The following is a 21,985-nucleotide window of genomic DNA, read 5'->3' as shown; positions in this document are numbered from 1 at the left end:
GATGTATATCTGTAGGCCAGATCATCAGTGAGTAGTGCCAAGTATTGGGGAGATATGACAGGATAGTTAGGTAAAGGACAAGTATGGATTTTTTTTGTATGAAGTTCTTAAAATATGTCTCCATTTATAAACTATCTATCAACCCCCAACCTCTATGGCAGGGGTAGGCAACTCCAGGCCTCGAGTGCCGGTGTGCTGCAGGCTTTAGATCTCACCCTGGGTCAACACACCTGAATCAAGTGATTAGTTCGTTACCAGGCCTCCGGAGAACTTCAAGACATGTTGAGGAGGTAATTTAGCAATTTGAATCATCTGGTGGATCAAGGACAGATCTAAAGCCTGCAGGACACCGGCACTCGATGCCTGGAGTTGCCTACCCCTGCTCTATGGGATGGTAGCGTCTCCCCCAACATTGTCCCCACATATTTTAATCCATCCATCCATCCATCCATCCATCCATCCATCCATCCATCCATCCATCCATCCATCCATCCATCCATCCATCCATCCATCCTTCCATCCATTCATCTGTCCATTCTTCCAAACATCCATCCTTCCATCGATTCCCGCTTATTTGGGTTTGGGCCGCAGGGCCAGTAGTCTAAATAGCATAGCCCAGTCTTTACTCAACTGGCAACCTCTTCCAGCTCATCCAGGAGGATGCAGAATTGTGAGAGATACAAGCTTTCCAGCATGTGGTGTGTCTATCCCAGGGCCTCCTACGATGAGGACAATGCCCCAAACCCCTTGCCTAGGAAGCATCCTACACAGACGGCCAAAGCACCTGAACTGGTTCCTTTCAACCCCAAAGTTAGCAGTTTTACCAATCCCTGGATTTGTTTATTAAGGGAAAAAGCATGTCTGTACAATATAATGTAAGTTACATTTTTGTTATTCTCAATAATTCTAATGAAATGTTGTTTGAATAAACCAAAGAGATGTGTCTAAACAGCTTTTTTCTTAGAAAATGTTATCCAAGCTGTGGTGTGTGGTGCATCATTTTGGGAGTAGTTTAATCCACATTGTTCCTTTGATATTCTGGCAGCAAGGCGGAACACGTGGGCTTGACTCAAAATAAACTCCTGTACAGTGTTCACTGTAATGAAGAAACATGTCACCCAGGGAAACTGCATGACTCAGTTGTTCTTTAATTGTTCAAACAACAGAGCTTAATGGCACAGGCAAAAAATATGTTTTGGGTATGAGCATTCTTTTTAGTGGGCTAAATTCATTAGTGGCTTGTGTAAATTTCAGAATAGGAAATATATGGAAAATTCTCATTTTATGAAAGAATGGATATGTCAGTTCACATTAACACTACAGGTACCCTGATGTTACACGTTGCTGTAGTGCTAAAGGGAGTCTGTGAGGTTGTGCTTAATTGTATGTTAATAAGGGCAATCACAGCATCTGTCCTCTCAGTTGCTTCAGCTGTATCAGTGGTGAAGTAGTTCGCTGGAGCTGACCTGAGCTTAAAAACCTCTATTGACTGACTGACCCCTCTTCTTCACTCCTGATGATCCACAATGACCTTGGCCTAAAAAATCCATTAGTACTTTGGAGCAGGGTTTACCTGCTTTGCTGCTGCTCATGACAAATGCTGTTTTTCTGCAACAGTCTTCACGGTTGGCGACTTTGTGTGGGTGTGAGTGCAATACCGATTTAATGGGAAGCCTTTAGTCCCTGCAGATCCCGCCCGTTGCCTTTGGAAACATAGTAAGCTCTGCGTAATGCTGTGTTTCTTTGGTTTCCTGCTCCAAATTGATTGTATGTGAGTAAAAGTATCAGTGTTTTAACCACTTATGAAGCACTCGTGGATAATTGAAAATGTGTGCAAGTGAAATTGCGGTTAGCAGCTTTCCTGGCGCTGAAAGCAAACTGCTGATCAATATTTCCTCAACCACTTGCAAGGGTCAGAAAGCTGTGTGCTAGCTAGTTGGCTAAACAGACTAAAGCTTTGTTGCATTAATTTAAACTTTTATCTTTAAGCTTCAAGTAGAGTTTCTTGTTAAAAATAATGCATTTGTTTGTCTATAAGAAGCAGGAGACAAATTATTTTTTATTTTTTAATTTCCATGTTACAAATAAATACATAAATAAATGAAATACACTGAGTACCAGCTGTTTCTCTTCTTTGCTTTAGCATGGCAACAGTAATACACTCCACCGCTCATTATTTCCCTTGTAACAGCCAGACCTTTCATCTTATCTCTATAAGCAGCTCTCATTCTAATTATATTACTGTATATTTCACAGCAGGATTTGTTGCAAATTAAAAAGCCATCTAAACTCCCACAAACTATTAAGTATGTATATAAAAAGATGCTGTTTAACATTTTTCTTTAATTATTGCAGGTGTTTCTAATTTATAGGACTGAAAAAGACGCATTTCAACAGCAGCAACAAAAAGATAGCGGTCGTGATCAAATGGACCTGCTTTACGTGTTTCAAGCATAACATTTTATGTGCTTCCTCTATGGTGAAACCTGAAAGGCTCTGGATGTTTTCTGCATGCATTTTATCTAACGTGGTTTATCTTTATTGCCAATATCATTTATCCTTAATTATTATATTCATTCGTGTTTAACATTATAATTATAATTTCTTTAATCATATCAAATCACATTATCATGGCATTACAAGTGAACGGAAAGGGAGTAATAGTTTGAAGTGACCTTTCAAGCATAGGTTTCTAATACAGTGAACTTCATTTGATCCAGGTGGACAAAGGCTGCCTCTATTTGTTTTCTGCATAATTCATTTCTATCTGGACTACAATCTTCTCAAAGTCATTTTGATCCTCCATCAATTATTTACTGCATTTGTCAGTGATGATATCTGCTTGTTAACTGCATGCTAATAAAGTTTCCTGCTTCTGAGATTTAATGGTGATAACATTTCAACAGATAAAGGTCCAACAGCTTTTTCACAAGGTGATACTTCAAATGCCAATGAGACAAGGAAATATCATTTGTAAGTCTGAAGCTAAAATAATAATGTTGTCATTTACAGGGCTAGGCCCAGGATCTTATGATTCTGGAAAGCTATTAGGGCCATGTCTTTTTTCATGATTCCAAGCTGAATAATGTTAATCTGACTGGAATCTGTCTGGATGATTTATTAATTGGATGATGATGTAGTTACACTGTAGCAAAGCTTAGACTAGGTTCAGGTCCATGCAGTGCTAAAGCCGTTTCCCTTCCCCTATAGGCTGCCTGGTTGCGTCTCACACTGTCTGGGAGCTCACCTGGTTTAGAAAGCAGCCAATATGCCAAAGGCTAGGGGCCTGGATTTGAGTCTGCTCTGGATCTTTCATTTCCTTTGTGTCATTGCCCCCACTCTCTCCCTGGTCTCCTGTTTGCTCTCTGCACCGGCCTGTCAGATAAAGCCTGAAACTCCCAGAAGTAAATTTTTAAAATTAAAAAAAAAAAAAGCCACTACCCCCCCATTCTGAGCAATACACACAAAGTCTTGGTCTTGTCTTACTTTTGCTGTCCCCGTTTGCATCCCTCATAACCACATCTATTGGCTGCTGGTTGTGCAAACAGTCTATGTAGCAGTTTGTATATTTTGGGACTTCCACTCTGTTCTCACTTCGCTGGACTGAATCAACCTCTACGATGGTTTTACAATTCTCCCTACATGTAAATGTGTACCACTGTTGAAAGTCAATTTCACTACAAAAGAGAACATCCGCTTCCAATGCCACTTTTATTCTCAATAGTTAAGACACTATGTGTTGATGTGAAAGAGCTAATCACAAGCCACTAACCACAAAGCTGCTGGTGAAGATGGGGAGGGGGGCAAGGGTACATTTCTTTCTTGATTTAGCGACGAACAACCTGATCTAAGGCAGCTGCAGGGAGTCAGCTCCGCTTGTGAGGATCATCAATGCTGATGTGACCTTTTTCAACGCATGAGAAAAACGCCGGTGATTTGGAGGGAAAACAGGTGGTGCCCAACAGATTGCTGGCTAAAACAGTACGTGTTACATTCCAGGACTGCTTATGACTCCATCCTGCTGCCTGTAGGCTCATAAACAAGGCTTTAGAAAAAGCATTCACAAAGCAAATCAGGCCAAATGGCAGATATTTTCCTCCGAAGTATAAAGACATAATAAGGATGCCTGTGCACTTCTGCTCACACAGGAAAGCATTAACACCATGCAGAGAGTGCCTCTGCTCATGACAGGGTCTCATTTTGTGTTGCTGTACTCATTTCATTATTGTTGTGCTGTATTAAGCATCTTTTTTTTAAAAAATGCACTACTCTTCTTACTAATGGAATCGCAATTTTTAATAATTTAAATAAATCAGCATACAGTAATATCCTCCACACAGACATGGATGTTTGGTTTCATGTAGTATACGGTGAAAACAGAGCTCCAAAGGGCAGCAGCATCCTGCAGATACAGGTTACACCTTTAAATATTCACAACTGTGGAAACATAATAAAATCTAAATACCAAATAAGACTGTTTTAATCTATGACATCCCACCCACAGGTTCTCAGGACTAGATTTTTGTGAAGTCCATTTGGAGGTGACCCTTCATAAAACTGCATTCTGCATCATTAAGAGAGAGCACTTAACACAGAGTACTTTGATGTTGTGGTGATGTAATTGCTAATTTAATTTAATTGTCTCTGTACATGCTGTTAGTTAATTGCAGCTAGATCATTTGCGTGAAAAGCTCTACGAGGCTGCCGAAAACATCAGCCATAAAGAGCATAAAAGCTATTAACAGCCATAAACAGGCTTCTATCAGTGCCATTAAACAATACAGTCAATACACCAGGAAAATGCAGTGCATGGAGGCTGATGGTGGACATGTAGACAGAGTTTGGAACTGAGCACTTGCTTTAAATGGAGGCTGCGAGCTACTTCAATCAGAGAGCTCAAGCGGTGCTGTGTCATACACAATTAACATGCCTTACTCTCTTCACGTAATATGCCGAACACACCCTGAAAATTTGGCTGTTTAAGCTGTAACACTTCCCATGTCTTACCCCTTACATGGCCTGCATAGCTGACTGCTGTTTCACACACTCACCGACAACAGCATCACCCAGTAGAGGATAGCTACTCATCCCCAGTTTCCACAGTATATGCATCACATTCAGAGGGGGAGTGATGAACTTGTAGTCTGATGCCAAATTCTGCTGCTGTAATAAATAATTTCATATATTTTCATTACAAAATGCAGCAGCATCGGTGTGGCTAGATTGGTGTTTCTTTGTAAGGGACCTGATCAACATTTGTACCAGTCAGAACGGAAACTAAACATTGCGGCCAATTCAAATTCAGAGTAAGTTCCAGTGCTGCTCATTGGCATATACCCAAACCACCTGTGCCCAAGTGATTTGGCTTCAGACTACCAGGCTCAGCTGATTCCCCAAGGTTGTTTTGAGGGCTAACATATCATACGTGTTCTGCATGGCCGCTCAACCAGACCGGGTAATAGACATGTGACTTAAACAGTGTAGGCAGCAATATGCAAACCACATACAAAATGTATGGATGCTGGAAATAAAACAGGTCTTTTGATCAGCCATTTCAGTCCCTCTCGAGTCTACCAAACAGGCACGTGATTTGGGGGCTTGCTCCAAATTCCGTAGAACTTCCATACTTTTGTAGCACTCTTGTAAAGTGAGTTCGATTTTAAAAGCACTCCCCTCAAAAAGCTTTTGTTGTCTCTAGGTTTACACATCTGAGATAACCTAGATAAAGCTGAGCTTCTAAAGAGAGTGTAGATATTTGGGCTGACTTCTTTAAAAATGGGGATAACATTCATGGTTGTTTGGACACTCGAACATAATAAGAATTGTGTCACTGTGTGGAGAGAAAAAAGGAATAAAGCGAGCAAGAGAGAGAAAGTTAAAAACCCCGCTTCATTTCTCGGCTCCTCACACCTGGACGATCACCGTGTGACCCATCCAACAAGTACTTCTTCTGGAATACACTACTGCCTCTAAGCCGTTTGAAAATAGCCGCTGACTTTTCCAGAAACTGCAAAAATGACATTAGCCATCAGACTTTTTCTCCATCACTGGTCAAAATGGAGAGCAGTGCAGGGAGAGAGAGCAAGCGTGCGGCTGAGAATTCAGCCTAAGATGATGAAAGAATGTGCCGGGGTCATGCAGACTTTATATTATGTCACATCCAGCTTGACAGCTAACGTGTTTGACAGACAGGGAGGAGAATTATCCTGCAGTAGCAAACAGAAGCCTCGGGATTGCCCAAATGAGTGTAGCACTAGCTCGCGGGTCCATAGGGGTTCATCTCCGTGTTTCTCAGCTATTCTCGGTGCATGACGAAAACATTTACCGGCAGGTTTGAGGAAATATCAGTTTTTAAATGTGATATTTAGATGGAACTCTTGAGCTCTGCCAGTTTTGCATTGATTTGGAAAACAAGATATACCATGATGTCATTTTTAGCCACACAAACACACAAATTCTTCTTCTTCTACTGTGACATTTTTCACAGAGTTTCTCCTTGATATACATTCAATGAAATTATGCATCATGCATCATGTCCTATTTAGATGCATTTAAGATTCCAGGCAGCAAAACGGACGGAGATGCCCTCCCCAGCACTCGGAACTGACTTGGAGGCCAAAATCCTGCACGAGGTGCTTTTTGAAATGCTCATTAGGACAAGAAATGCTGATAGCTCAAATGCTCACAATCTGCTTGGAGCCTGATCTTTTTCTATGTGTACATTTTTGGCCCTTTTCACTAGTTTACAAATGTATCGCATTTGCCGTTTATCGTCCTATACACTCGACATGTACATGCTCACGTACTTGGTGTAGTACCCTTAAAATCAATGCTTTAGTTAATGGTTTCTTTCTTTGGAAAGTCACACCCATCAGATTATTGACACTTTGGAGGCACGTTGCTAGAGGTGGTATTGAACAGGAACTTTAAGACCAATTCACAAGTTAAGAAAAGAAAAACGGGCTCTTGCTTAAGGTGTCACATTGCAAAGCGATATAATCCAGCCTACCTGCCTAATTCTGACCAACCTTGTGATTTTTTTTCCTCCTCCATATGGAGCTGAAGATAATAAAAACTACACTGGCAGCTGAGAACTGGAAATAAACTTTTATAAGAGCTCATCCCTTTACGTTCAGGTGGCTGTGTATATGTAATATTCCTCTCAGCTATAGTGTGGTGACTTGTGATAAAGGAAAATTTTGGGAACTCTTTGCATGCTCAGTGTACGTGAAATATTTCCACTATCAAAACTTGGTTTGTGGGAAAGCAACAATTAAAAAAAAAAACGAACAGTCTGGCATCCTGCAGTGACTGCTGCGTTCAGATTTTGCACACACATGAATTTATCATCTGTACTTGAGCACACATCCGAGCTGAGTTTGCGCTCCCATCAGCATTTAACATTTATCTTAAATCCCAGTTGTTAGTCTCTCACAAAATCACATCAACACCAGAAGATCTGTGAATCTTATGGATTAAGATGCATCACGCAGTATAACATGACAACAACAACAACAAACTTAACATGTATATTTTTCATATAACATGCATTTTTCAAAAGCAACTCTAATTATATATGTTGTTTTTTATTTACCAGCTGTGACAAAATGGCTTTGGTGGGTTTTTTTTGTCCTGAGGTTACCTGTTTGTGTGTGCGTGTTTGACATCAGTCTTGAAGGTTTTTATACAGTACTGTTTATTTGTATCTTGCAAGGAGCATGGCAAAAAGGTGCAGCAACTGATTAAAACATATACGGAAAAACAGTATGTAACGCAAAAAATAAGTTTGTACAGTTCGAACAAGCTTGCAAAGGATATTTGCTATGACCACCTTAATTCTTCAACACAGCCTGAATCTTCTTTGTCATGTAATGTAAAGTCTTCAGGGATAGTTCTCCAGGCTTCCTCAAGGACATTCAAAGCTCTTATTTGGATGCTGGGTGCCTTTTATTCAGATCATTGTCAAGACGATCCCACACTGCTTCAATAATGTTAAGGGCTCTGGGGAGGCCAATCCATAAATAGTCTTCCATTGTGTGTTTTTCTATGTGTTTGTATTTCCATGTCACGGCTCGGGGCAGCGGCCGTGTGAAGAGTGGAAGGAGGACTCAAACGCAGCACTATTTCAGACGTGAAGGGTGATTTATTGACAATACTGAACATAAAGTGGAGATGGCAAACAGAACTAAGGACGAACTAAACTGGGAGAAACTACACAAAGGAGTGGCAAACCTGAACATGAAGGGAGAACAGCAGGGAAAACAGCAGGGAAATTCACCGGGTATGAACACAGACGACGCGACGAGGAGCAGAGGAAAACACACACTATAAGTACACAAAGAGACACTGGGAAATCACACACAGGTGGGGGAAACAGCTGGACCTGATTAACCTGATGAGACAGGGGAACACTAACACCAGGGACCAACAGAGGGAGCACAAACCCAGAACCCAGTGTCTAAAATCCCAAACACAAACCATCCCAAAACAGCCCAAGAATAATAATGAAAGTAATAACAATAAAGAACATAAACACAAAGTCACTGAGTCATGGCCGCAGGACCATGACATTCCATCAATTTCTGATTCATCACTTCACAAAACCTGCTGCCACTGAGTTTCAGTTCAGTTCTTGTGTAATTTCACATAACTCATAACTCATTTCTCCTCGTTTCCCTGCCTTGAGAATTAGTAACAAAGTGGTTGAAGACACAATCTAAACTTGGTTCTTTTCTAAACTGTCTATGCGCAGACACAGCACTGGTTCATCCCTCATGTTAGGTGCCCTTCTATGTATAGATCAGTGTTCAGTGGCTTAAAAAAACCCCAAAGTAATCCTCTCAAAATGGTCAGGCACAAGGACTGGACAGAAAATGAGTTAAATGAGTTAAAAAGCAGCCAGTGGTTTAATAAAAACACTGAAAGAGATTCAGAAAGCTTGAAGAGAATTATTGGCAAAACTGCTTTAAAGATTATAAGAACGTCTGGCTCCTTGAAAGCAAAATGATGGGAAAAGAAATGAGCCGTTCAAAAGTTTTGCAATGTCCTGTATGTGCAGACTTTTTGTCAGTGAAATTGTATCAGAAATCTGCAAGCTACAAACATAGGCTATTACAGATGTGTAGTTGAGATCAAGATCTTAAAAATGGGTGTGATGAGACCAATCTGCTCCTGGACTGTAGCGGCAAAACACCACAAAGGTGGTTTCACCACTTTGTGTCTGTCTGCCCATTACAACTCTCCAAGCTACCGTCCAGTATTAGATGATGAAAGGATGTACTGAGGTCATCCAGACTTTATACTATACCATCCTATCTATCTATCTATCTATCTATCTATCTGTGTGACAAGTATTCATAAACAGCATTTTCATGTCTCTTACCACTTAATAAATGACCCAGAGGTATACACTTTTATTTTAATCTTAGAGGAAATTTAACTCCTTTAGAGGTCACTTAATAGGTTAATTGACGATTCTACTTTGACATTTAAGTGTTATTTTCCTCTCTCTTAGAGGGCAGGGGAAGATAAACTGATACATGGCGTGGTTAAAAAAAAGTATACAGGCCTTTAATCCCTGCAGTCTGCACAAAAGGCTCCAGTGCCAGCGCATTTTAGACAAAGAATTGTATTCATCCTCAGAAATGTGGAATGGATTCTTTTGCCGACCTTTGTCATGGAAATTCTTTGAACTTCATGTGGAAATTTTTTTTACCAATACCTCAGAAGAAAGCTGTGAAATTGCATTCTGTAACCTCTTGGGGAAGTAAGTTGCAAGCACTCAAGCACTCAGTAGCATCTGGGGAATTTTACATGTCTATATTCTCAACAGAAACACTCTCAGTCAAAACCCAAGGGAAGTCTTTTTGTAGTATATTATTGCAAAAAGTCCCACCTATTTCAAAGAAATGCTGATTGAGGGTGCTGGCAGACCAGACGGTATATTTACAACTTTTCTAATGACTGACATTAAGATTTTAAAATATCAAGGGATTTTCTATGATGTAGTTTTCTGTCATATGAAGGCAAAACAGCAACACACAGCAACACCATTTCCCTTATTTAAACAGGTTTCAAATTATAGAAAAAAATCGAAACCTTTGACCCCTGCGGAGCTGCTTTTTCTGTTTGGGTTCACTTATCCTCTAAGGGTAAGGGGCCACTGCAAATCAATACAACGCTGTTCTGAGTGATCACTTTCATTCTATGAAGAAACATTTCTATCTGTTTGGGAGTAGTCTCTTTCAGGAGACTACTTCCCTGATCAATAGGGCATGAGGGTTTACTGAGGAGTTTGGTCATTATAAAGACATGCTCACGTCTTCACAATCAGCACATCTCAACCCAACTGAATAACTGTGGGAGATTTTGGACCAACATGTTACACAGTGCTCTCTGCTACCATCATCAAAACAAGAATGGGGGAATATGTTTGGAAGACTGTTGTTCTATACATCCAGTAGAGCTCTACTGAGTGAGGGCCAAGATTGGAAGCATAGAACACAATGGGTGGCTTTTCCTGTAATTTGTCACTCATTCGTCTATAGCTCCGGTGTTAATTCAAACCAATGCTAATTTCCAGACCAGAAAGCAGTTTCAAGTACCAACACCCTGTTATCCTCAGATAACAGAAATCTAGCAGCGAACATAGTACTCACAACAGCACGACATGCTTTGCTCTCTTCACACTAGTCCAATATTTCTCTCATGAATTGTAACTTAAAATGATCTCACTGAATAAAGCAGCACGCTTCAATTTCAAATCCATATTTGAAGAGTTAAATGTGTGTTAAGTTATTCATAACATATCAAACTCCATCAGCAGAGCAGCATGTGTAACTTTGACAGCTCTCTGGGACCGACTACAGCAGCGGCTAATTAGCAGAAATGATAAATTCCCATTTTTACAAAATGAAATTTATTTAAAAGGTTGACAAGTATTCAAAATAGCAGTGAACAATGTGTAATAAGTTTTTTCCTTGAGCAGCGGATACTTTTGAAAGACTGAAATCTGAGCACCAAGCAAAGTATACCTATATTCATTCCCTGTGCCTTACCTGGCGTGAAGCCACACCCTCGAGCCATTATTGAATGCTCTTCAAATTTTACTGATGTGTTGCAACTTGAGTGAACTTTCATCTGTATTAGTTTTTAAAAAGTAATTCAGGTTAATTAATAGGAGACTCACAGAAAGTTTCACTTAATTACTTGCAGAGAATTACATGAGAAAATCAATACCTCATTTAAGCCACAAGCAGGGGCGGATCTACAGGGGGGCAAGGGGGGCAACTGCCCCCCTGCTGTAGAGCCGGGAACTTTATACCTAAAAACCGTCTTTGTTTTCTTAGAAGAGATAATGATACAATAAATAGTTTGAAAGTGATTTTGTTGATATTTTGTTGACTCCATTTACATATAGGGAATTTTCACATACTTCACTGAAGAGGTATGTGCCACCCTGCCTAGACTTCTCGCCCCCATTTTGCTCTCCCATGTAAAATCTTTTAGATCTGTCACTGGCCATATGACTAGTGTCATATTTATGAAGTATCCACAGCAACGCTTAGCGTCATTTAGCACGAAACAACTGGAAATGCTGTAGCTCCCCAGAGGTCAGAAAAATCCACTTAACAGGAAGTATATTTATCACAGTATATTTTGGTCGTTCAAGAAGCTCACAGTCACAAAGTAGTGCAGCACATACATGCCAACTTTATACTTTGATTTATTTTCAGGCACTCATAGGAACCTCTACATTAATAAGTATTTGCTGTTCTTTTTAAAAAAATCTCTATTAGTGTGATAAACTGCCCGACTAGGGTCAGAGAGGATGGGTGAGCAGCTTGTCTCCAGACAACTCCCAGTTTTTAATCACCAATCAGTCTTACATGCATGTCATTTAGAGAAAATACACGCAGAGTCCACAGCCCATCAGCAAGAACTTTTTTTGCTGTGAGGTGACAGTGCCATCGCTGGGCATCGTGCCTGCGCATCCATAAAATGGAGGCTGTTGATGGAGAGACAGACAGACGCGTAGGCCCTTTTAACTACGCCTGTCAAAAGCTAATTCCACCCAGTTGCTGCCCTTCCTCTTTGATATGCCGGCTGATTTGCTGCTGCGGCCAAATCAGTGTGCGCAAGTGCTCGTCAAATGCTTTGGCCTTGTCAGATCATTTCAAGTTTTCAGCAAGAGTCTTAGACATCTAACACAAGCAATTACGTGAACAGATTAGCTAATGCTGAGATAATGAATGGGATGAGCCAATCTGCCTGTCAAGTGTTGCTGTTGTTGTTTTCTGGTGATGATGCTGTCCACGGAGAGAGCATTTGGATACCTCTCTATATAATTCGATTGTCTTCAATGGTGGGAGGATGCGAAATGCACAAATCTTGTGAAATAATCTTAATTACCTTGTCAAAATGTGTTCAAATTAGGGTGGGGGTATCTGCAGTCACTACTGAAGGAGGTTTTTAATGAAGTTTATGATTCACAGGGATAATAAGTAAGCTGACAGGGCCTGTCTAATTACTTATCCCTCTGGCTCTGAACGCCAAAGTGGCAACTCTCTGAGGTACGCTCATGCCCAGGAAGCCAAGTAATTTTTCCAAAGCCACTTGAAGCAGAGGAGTATGCTCGATGTCATCGTTAAATGCCAAACATAACATATGTTCTCAAACATGCACTCTATTGTGGTGTAAATTATGGACACAGTCTGGATCTATAAGACACGAGGAGACAAGAAGGCAATATAAATCTTAAATTATGCATGCACCAAACATGTCGATGCATAAATCCAAATCACGTATAATAATGTCAGCACGAAAAAGCATACGCAGAAGCTCTCTGCTTTGCCATATGGTCGCAATAAGTCCTTCAATAGCTGGGGTAGTTCCTCTGAAACAATCCTCGATCTGGGTCTTGTAACTTTTACTGCCGCATCTATTCTCATTTGTCTTTTCTCCCATAGATGGACTCGGGCTGGAACATACAGTAATGAACCATGAAGTAAGTAAACCCGAGTCCATTAAGCCCCAACAGATTGATTCAGCCCCTGAATAATGCAGGATTTAAAAAAGACAAATGCTTGATCAATATCCAGTGGTACTGTTGCTTTCACGTTGGTTTTATCGATGGAGAGCAGATAGTTTCTCACATGTTGTGGCGAGAGAATGAATCACGCCTTTGACAAGGTGATAAAACAACGCATGGTTATAGTAAAGGATACCTTAGTCAACACTGGTCACTGAAGAGACAAGAGACAGTGGAAGAAAACAAGTTCTTAAACTGTTAAAAAAAGAATTCAGCATAAACATCGCCGCAAATTGTGTTTATTTCGGTGTGAAAACGCGCCACCATATGGGACAACCATATTGGACACTATGCGATGCTTTGTCCAATAAAGCATTCCCCATTATGGCATTTGTCCAGTAATCCCCCACATTTATCTCCTTCTACTTGCAAAAGTGTAACATGAGAATCCCTCGGAGGCATTAGATTTGTTCTCATCTTTGGAATGACTCACTTTGTTGGAAAGGGCTCACATATGGTGAGCGCCCACTGTCATTTGCCGTTTGATGGACATGAGCATGATGTTGATTTGGAAGCTGCCAGAATGGCTGGTGTCCACAGATGGCTACGGCTCATAACGACATTTCTGTCCTTTCTCAAGGTGACTGCTTTCCGCTGCGGAGGGCTGCAGCCTGGAGGAGGAGTCTGAGTCGGTCACGGGGAATAGTGAAGATATATTCTGTGTGTGATCTGAATATCCCTGAATGCTAAATGAAGATAATTCCTAGTGTGACATGTGTTAAAAGCCAGAGAGGGTGGCTTTATGTAAAAGGTAGCTTGCTGTGGGTTTCTCAGAGCTGCCCATGATAGGTCACCGAAACCACAAATGCGATTAACATTTAGTATTGTAATCCTGGTACAGATGCCGGATGAAGCTCTTTATTAACATCGCATTATTAGATTCTTTGAGAAAGTCGACAGCACACAGCAACCGGATGACTCTAACAGCCCTGTCTTCATTCATAATAATTAGATAGACAGTATGATGATAACTTTCAGGGAAACAAAATGTAGCATGAGAATTTCTGCCCTCGAAGGGAAAGAAACTATTTAATACAAATATTCTCTCACATGTGAAACACAACGTATTGTTAGATGGAAAAATCAACCGATGAGAATCCATGTGTACAGTCATCATATCCTTTACAAACAAACACATCCGGAGGCTGTCGCCTTCCTTTGAATCCATTTGTATCTTCAAATCCAGATGGCTTGTGAGGTTGATCAACTGTGTTAAATTGTCCAGGCTTCATATTTGTATCAGTGTGGCAGATGTTCTCACAATAAACTGAAAGCAACATCTGACTGCATCCACCAACTGCTACGAGGCTGCACCTGTTATAGTACCACCTGAAGTAATGCTTACTGGTTTATCTTGAATTTATATTTTCTTTGTTTTTGTTTTTGTTTTTTTTTGTTTTTTGGGTGGGTGGGGGCACTGTTTGCTTTCATTAAACAAAGCCACCATCTGGAAAAAAGTGGTGGGTGGCATAAGATGCAAAGCACTAGCTGAGCTGCTGGGTTTATCATCTGATAATCAGAGTTGTTGCTCAAAATATGAATGTATTACACATGCACATTCTGTTTAATATGCTTCTGTGGAAGCAAAACGAAGGGATAAGCCCAAAGGATCAATCTGTAGATTTATTAACAGCTACAACTTAGAGGTGGATGCCACTGTCACCTTGTAATGAATAACAGATTTTAAAACAGTGAGTTGTGTTAAAGAAATCAATTATTAGCAAAATAGCGAAAGACAAAAGTACATTATCTGTCTAAAGGTTTTACTTGAGAAATATTGTATTTCAGACATTTGAGTTTGTAATAACAATGCACAGTGCTTAAAATTTGCAGCTATGCAGGGTCATAATGCTGAAAGTGACTTTTAGTGACACTTGTGAATAGTGAATTCTGAATGTGGATTTGTAAGTAATGAAATTTGAAATAAGGGATTAGAAACAGGAGAAGTGTAAACTTCATCCTACTCCTTTTTGAGCACACACATTCTGTAGACGTACATATATACATGAAAACTTGATGTTTTCTAAGTTCTGTTTTTGTTTTTTCTCTTGTTATTTCAGTTATATTTGCATGTTTGAAATAAAATTCTATCCATCTATCTACTTTTCTGACCTCAGCTTGTTTGACAGCCTCAGAACATGAGCAGGCGTTAATAAGCAACCTGCAGCTGACATCAACGCTGTTTCTTGCACTGAAACTAGCGCTGCTTCATCTAAATGCTAGCTAGCTATTTTAAAATGCTGTATGATTGCACAGTTACTGTGTCACCTGCCACTTAAAAGTTTTTAAAAGTTAGAAGCTTTCCATCCATTAGTTGTCAGTCTAACACATAGAGACGACAACCAGCTGCACTCATACTCATGGGCAATTTAGAATGACCAGTTAGCCTAATCCCACTAACTGCATGTCTTTGGACTGTGAAAGGAAACCAGAGTACCCGGAGAGAACAGACACAAACACGGGAAGAACATGCAAACTCCACACAGATGGTGGAATCAAACTCAGGAATGCCTCGGGCTGTGGGCAACAGTGCTAATCACCGCGCCACCGTGCTGCCCAAGCTAGAAGCTAAAATCCAAAAAACTTTGATGGAAGTTTAAACATGAGGTGTGATGTCATCAAGGTTAGTTTGTTAGCCTAATATGTGAAAGGGACCCGAGTTTAAGACTCACTTAATCTTCAGTATTGTGCAACTATCTTGAGCAACCCCTTTTTTCTATATATTTTGTTGGGAAAATGGTAAATAGAGATTTATTGAAATGTGCAAACGTGTATGAAAATGTAGTGCTCGAGGCAAAATCCTACAATTCTAATGAGCTAGAAATCAGTATTTGGTATGGCTACCTTCAAAATACTACAGCTACAGCTGAAGAACATAAAAAAAAAAGCAAGAAAGTCTGACAAAATAAAAGTAGGGAGGTGTGACTCAAGACTTTTGTGAGTCCTAAACTCAGATGCCTTTCACATATTGGGCTAACAAACTAACCTTGATGACATCACACTTCATGTTCAAACGTCCATCAAGTGCTTATCTAAATTTGACAGTTATTACAACAAACCGGGAAACAGGTCTAACCTGTTATGTAGTGTCACATTGTAAATGCATGGGATTAAAAAATGCACTGATCTAAAACCAATATAATACATATACTGGACTGTTACATGCTATACTTTGATCCCACCATAATAACTCTGCTTGGGATGCAGAAAGAACCAAGTGAAGTGTAATTATGTCCCATTCCTGTCTAGCTGCTGGTACTGCTACACTTTAATTAGCTCAATTCTCCTCACTACAGAGAGATTATGAGCAGATGCCTTGAGGCCCAGCCCAGGTGGGTATGGAGATGGGGCTTCAAAGAAGAAAAAAAAAGATTATTTTTTGGTTCATTACTCCTGAAAGGAGTTCCTGGTGAGTTTAATAAATGTCATCAAGACAAGCAGGCCACCCCATGAGATCACACTTCACAAGGTTCTTGGACTGATTGATTAGACTGTTATGAAAATGAGACAGATTTCATGAAGCAGCTTGGATGGCTTCCTGATGGCAATGTAAGCTCATGGGCATATTGTGTGGGTAAACCCATCTAGACTCTAGACTTTTTCTGGCAGAAACATGGTTGCCATCATAGTTTGGCGGGCAAAAATGTTTACGAATTAAATTTCTGCAAGTCATAAAATGGTATGCCAGACTGACTTTGTTAGATTAGGATGTGAAGGGAAGGGCATGACTGAATGTAGCAGTTTTAGTTTAGCATGGCACAAGTCTTTTACTAAATGCATTTAGCACTGTGTGAACACAGAGTACACAGTGCGTTTAGGCAGCAAAAATGAGCTGCGAGCAGCTGCATGAAGCTAACAGAAACTATAGATCTGCCTGCAGAGTTTGCTGAATTTGATGAGTTTCCCAGCTTCATAAACTTATAGGGCACAACATGTTTATATATTACTCCTAGTGCTTGAATTATGTCAAATTAACACCTTAATCCTTTCATTCCCAGAAGTGCCAGACATTTATTTACTCACTGGAAACAGAAATTGATGGAAGTCCAACACTTATATAGCCTAAAACCAAAAAGAAGCCCAGCTGCCTTCATTTCAAGTGCTTGAGAATACTCACACCTGCATGACTAAGAATCTGCACAGACCTTTCTTATTTATATTTATTATTTACAAAGAGAAGTAATGAAACCTGAGCTGCTAGCATTTGTGGACTTGGTTTTCTATTTTCCTCTTGCTTTAATGTGGTGAAAGAATTAGCATAAGCTTAATTGCCACATTTCAAAAGGTTTCCTTTTTCCCCTGTTTCGGTGGAAAAAGCAGGGACGGCAGCTGGAGGAGTGACCCCTGGTAGATTTTGTGTAGTATTATATTTGCGAAGTGAGTATCACAGTATCACATAGGAATTTGAAAAATGAAAGGCAGTGTCCAGGTCTACTGGGGCTCTATATCAGCAAAGACTCAGTGAAGCAGGTGTGGGAGACACACGGCCATAAACAACCAGAAGAGTCTGTTCAGTGACAGGTTGCTTCTCCCCAAGACAAGAACTAACAGACTTAAAAACTCCTTTGTCCCACACGCCATCAGACTGTTTAACTCCTCTCTGGAGGGGAGAGGGAGGGGAAACAGGAGGACAAAGGAGGGGGGAACAACTAAGCTGTAGTGCCTCTGCACCTCACTGTACAATACCTTGTGCAATACTTTTTGTAAATAGTCAACAGTGCAATAGACTCAATACTTGAAATGTGCAATTCACTTGTATTTTTATTTTTTATTCCTATTTATTCTATTTATCCCCTTTGTATATTTTATTTATATTTGTCTCTGTATTTATATATATATGTGTGTGTGTGTGTGTGTGTGTGTGTGTGTGTGTGTGTGTGTGTGTGTGTGTGTGTGTGTGTGTGTGTGTGTGTGTGTGTGTGTGTGTATGTATATATATATATATATAACAGTTCTGTAACTGTAACTTTGGTCGTTGCTGTGCTTTTTTTGGAAGTCGAATTTCCCAGAGGAACCCACCCGAGGGATTAATAAAGTTCTATCTTATCTTATCTTATCTTATCTTATTGCAAGATAAATTCATATTGACACTTCTGGCAGAATTCACCGTTACTGTCCCAAAGCATTTTTCTCTGTTTGCAAAAGGGGCCTTGTGGTAAGTTCAAACATGCCATCTGCAATTATTTACAAGGGCAATGAAAGATTCTCTGGAAGATTTAAAAAGAAAAAAATCATTCAGCACAAACGCATTTAATGCATTCCTTTATTTGTTGTGATTATGTAAGCGAGAGAGTGATATCACGAGGCTGCAGACGAACTCTATGTGATCTTTCATCAGTGTGATTTGCCTGTGCTGTCTCTCTTCATTTACAGGTCCTAGCTTATAAATGATTTCATTCCTGAGCAAACACATCGGTGAGAAACCCCTCCTCCCCGGTTTTATTCTGTTGTCTACCTGTCAAAAGTGACACCGCACCACATTGCTATGTGCAGCCTAATCAGCCCCTGCACATCCCTTCTGCCTACGAAAGATTCTTTGCATCCCTCTTAGACACAAAGGAACAACTCACGTTAGATGATAACTATACCATAACCTTTGAATGTGAACCCTGCCTCTCATCAGGCTCCTGCAGTCAGATGATCCTGGGCTCCTGTGAGCTGCCCTGGCTAATTGTTAAACATGTTCTTGTCAATCAAACCTATCCCAGTGGCAGCTCTTCAACCGGCACTACAATGAGCTGCCTGAGCCGCAGTAGCCAAAGAGGAGTAACCGCGGCTCACTTGCCGGGATCCCGTCTCCATTCTATTAAAGGCTGTACATTATGAATGGACGAAGCTAGTTGCTGACTGTCGACCTATCAGGCTTGTGTGTGTGAGCTGAATGGCCTGTTTTTTCGTGGCATGTGTTTCATTTCCACACACAAACAGTCCAAACAGGAATATAGGTAATTGCCTTTGTGATGGCACTCTGTTTGCAGACAGACGGTTATTCTTCTCACTTTATGAATGAAAAAAAGCGATAGTAAATATTCAGTGAGAAAAGAGAGACAATGAGGAGCTGGTGCGTATCAGAGCCAGTTAAACTATATCACACAGTTCAATAGAGTTGTTCTAGGTTTATTTAGCTGCTGTAGCTGAATTGATCTCCCCCACGAACATCGTCTAACACAGCTGCATGGTTTGTTAGGTGCATATAAGCAGGGCTGCTGAAAGTGAAAACTCTGTAAGCTTGGGGGCGGCTGTCAGTGGTTGGCACATAATAGAAAATAGTGAGTTATTACTACATAATAATGGTAAAACTACGAGCTAAAGACAGAAGAGGCCAGATCATTGTATCATTGTGCAGACGGCAATGAATCATGCCATTTATATAACCAGGAAAAGCCACTCTACGTGGAATAATAGAAGGCTCTGAAATAATCACCAGCAACTACAAACGTCTTCAGTAAAGCACTGCACAAACATGAAAACATTCTCCAGCCTCTGTTTAAGTGCTCTTTCAAAGGCAGCCGACACTTCAGAGGTGTCGTTGATGGAATCTCGAGATTTTGAAATGTATGTGGGCATGATGTTAAATGAAGAGTGGGATCTTTCAAGCATTTCTCATTGCAATAAGCCCAAGGAGAGCGTCTCGATTCAGAAAGGTTCCACTTGGCTGGAGAGAAACATTTTCTGAATTTAAACGCTAACCAATTCTTCAGCAAGCCCTTCGCTCACATGAAGCGTTAAATTCAACTCAAAGCAGCAGCCAAAGAGATTTACATTTTCTGTATACAAGCTTTAGAGCCTTTGGGTTGGCTAAAGATTTGCATTAAGGGGATTTTTTTATTTCCCTCCTCCACTCCCATCTAAAAAACTTTGGAAAGTTTAATCATGGTTTCTGTTGATGCCCCTGGGTTTTGTTTCTTAAGCTGTATCCCTCCGGCTGTGAAACATAAGAAAACTTGATCATAAGCTGTTCCAAAGTCTGAATACAGATTTCACAAATCATTCTAACAAAGACTGTTCATCTAAGCATTACTCCCTCAAATATTGGCTCTGTAATTATGGCTCTTTGTGTGGCCTTCCTCGTGTAGAACTTCAGACACAAACCTCTGCAGCTTTGAAGGAAAGCCTCATTAACAACATAACTTTTCTCGCAGCTTTTCTCTGAGAAGTTTCATCTCTCTCTTAACACAGCGGCTTCTCATTTAGTTTAAAGAGACAAAACAAAGTCTACCTCTAAGGCTGTTTATAAAAGTCTACATTGTAGCAGCAGCTTGGGTAATAAAATGTGGTCCTTACCCGCATGCCCAGCTCGATGTTCTCACCTCCGTAGACCTCCATGCCAGGATCCAGCAGACCGATCTCACCAAAGTATTCCCGATCTACCACGAAAGAGCAGCCGATCATGGCTGGAGTTCTAGTCGGGCAGAGTGAGAGACACAGCATGCGTCAATGGAATTGAACCGCATGAAACCCACCTTTTTTCTTTAAGTCCGCTAAAAAGATCAAACAAGAACAAAAAAATAATAATTTAAGGTTTCTTAATGTACATTAAATGCCCAGACAGGTTTAAGTGGGGTTTTAAAGCTAAACTTTAAACCTCAAATACTGCAAATAAATGTGTGTTGCAGATATTCCATGTACATGTCTTTGTATAGCATAGAAAGACTGTTTCCATTAAGGCCCAATCTTACAGCAGACAAGAGATGAGAAAGAAACAGCGTCCTCCAACAGTGAACCTTTCATTGTTCTCTTTTCTAGTGTGGCTTTTTTTAAGAGCAATGTGTAAGATTTTTTTGTAATATATAAGATGGTCTCGTTTCTCTAGCAGATCATCATGCAGGTTAGTTTTTAGAGGGTTTCTACAGCAGTGCCTAATGTTCGACAAAGACACAGACAAATTGCTGTTCTCTGAACTTTAAGTAAAACTTTAAAGAAAGCCAGATTATGACCAAAGATCCAAAACTTTTATACACTGCTTTTTTAAATGAGGAGAAGACTGAGGCTTGATTGACTGAGGGAAGGTGTGGAAATGCCAGAAAGATGAAAAAACAAACAGACACTAGTTCAGTTTAATTTTAAGCACAAAGACTCTGTTGTTTAACCACCTTTGCTAAAGGTGCTGAAAAAGAACAGCTTATATACCCTGCAATAAAACTGAATTTTTTCAAACCTTAAGACCACAATTATAAGCTTAAAGACCCCAACTGCTCAGTATTACTGAGGAGAGTGGTAAAGGTGCAGGAGAACTATATTAGTGTGTTATTGAGCACAAGCAGTTACTAGCTCACCGCAGCAGCCACTCTGAAGTACATGCCAGCAGGGGTGAGTAAGTTGTTTTATCAGCCATGAAATCTCCACTTCAGCCCAAAATTCTGGGCACCAGTGATCCAAATGAGAGCCACGTGACAGCTTCATGGTATATTTTGTTTATCTAATTATTTAATCATTCTGGCAAATAAATTTCATGCGTAGTAAGACAAACCTATCAATGGTTGCTATAATAATTAAAACAAAATGAAACACATTATACAATATAAAGATGAAAATAAAACATCTACCAAAATTTAGCTGATATAAAACATTTAGAGGGTGCATGTTTTTTTTAACAAAAGCAAGATTTTCCATCTTCAGTAGAAGAAACGGTCCCACTTAGTTGACAGGGCTACTTTCAGCACTATTATCGGTCCCATCTAAAGTGCTCAGAACAAAGCCCCATTAAGAGCACTATAGTCATACAGGGTCTTGAACAGCATTATTTTTTAAAGTGACCAATGAAAGCATGGATTTTCTATCTGAAATGATGCCTGAGGTGAGTTCACCATGTATTACACAAACATGCGCACACACACACACACACACACACACACACACACACACACACACACACACACACACACACACACACAC

At 40.2% G+C, this 21,985-nt stretch overlaps 1 protein-coding gene across 1 annotated transcript in view; it reads right to left on the bottom strand.

Moving 5' to 3' along the window:
- Positions 1–21,985, bottom strand: part of galnt9 (polypeptide N-acetylgalactosaminyltransferase 9) — a 108,638-nt gene that overhangs the window by 18,771 nt on the left and 67,882 nt on the right. The window contains exon 6 of the mRNA XM_004558551.3: positions 20,375–20,492. Within this exon, the coding sequence (XP_004558608.1) occupies positions 20,375–20,492 (118 nt within the window). The remainder of the gene's footprint in view (positions 1–20,374; positions 20,493–21,985) is intronic.

Source organism: Maylandia zebra, linkage group LG12 (genome assembly GCF_041146795.1).
Source record: "Maylandia zebra isolate NMK-2024a linkage group LG12, Mzebra_GT3a, whole genome shotgun sequence".
Classification (NCBI taxonomy): Eukaryota; Metazoa; Chordata; class Actinopteri; order Cichliformes; family Cichlidae; genus Maylandia; species Maylandia zebra.
This window is presented reverse-complemented; position numbering and strand designations above follow the sequence as displayed.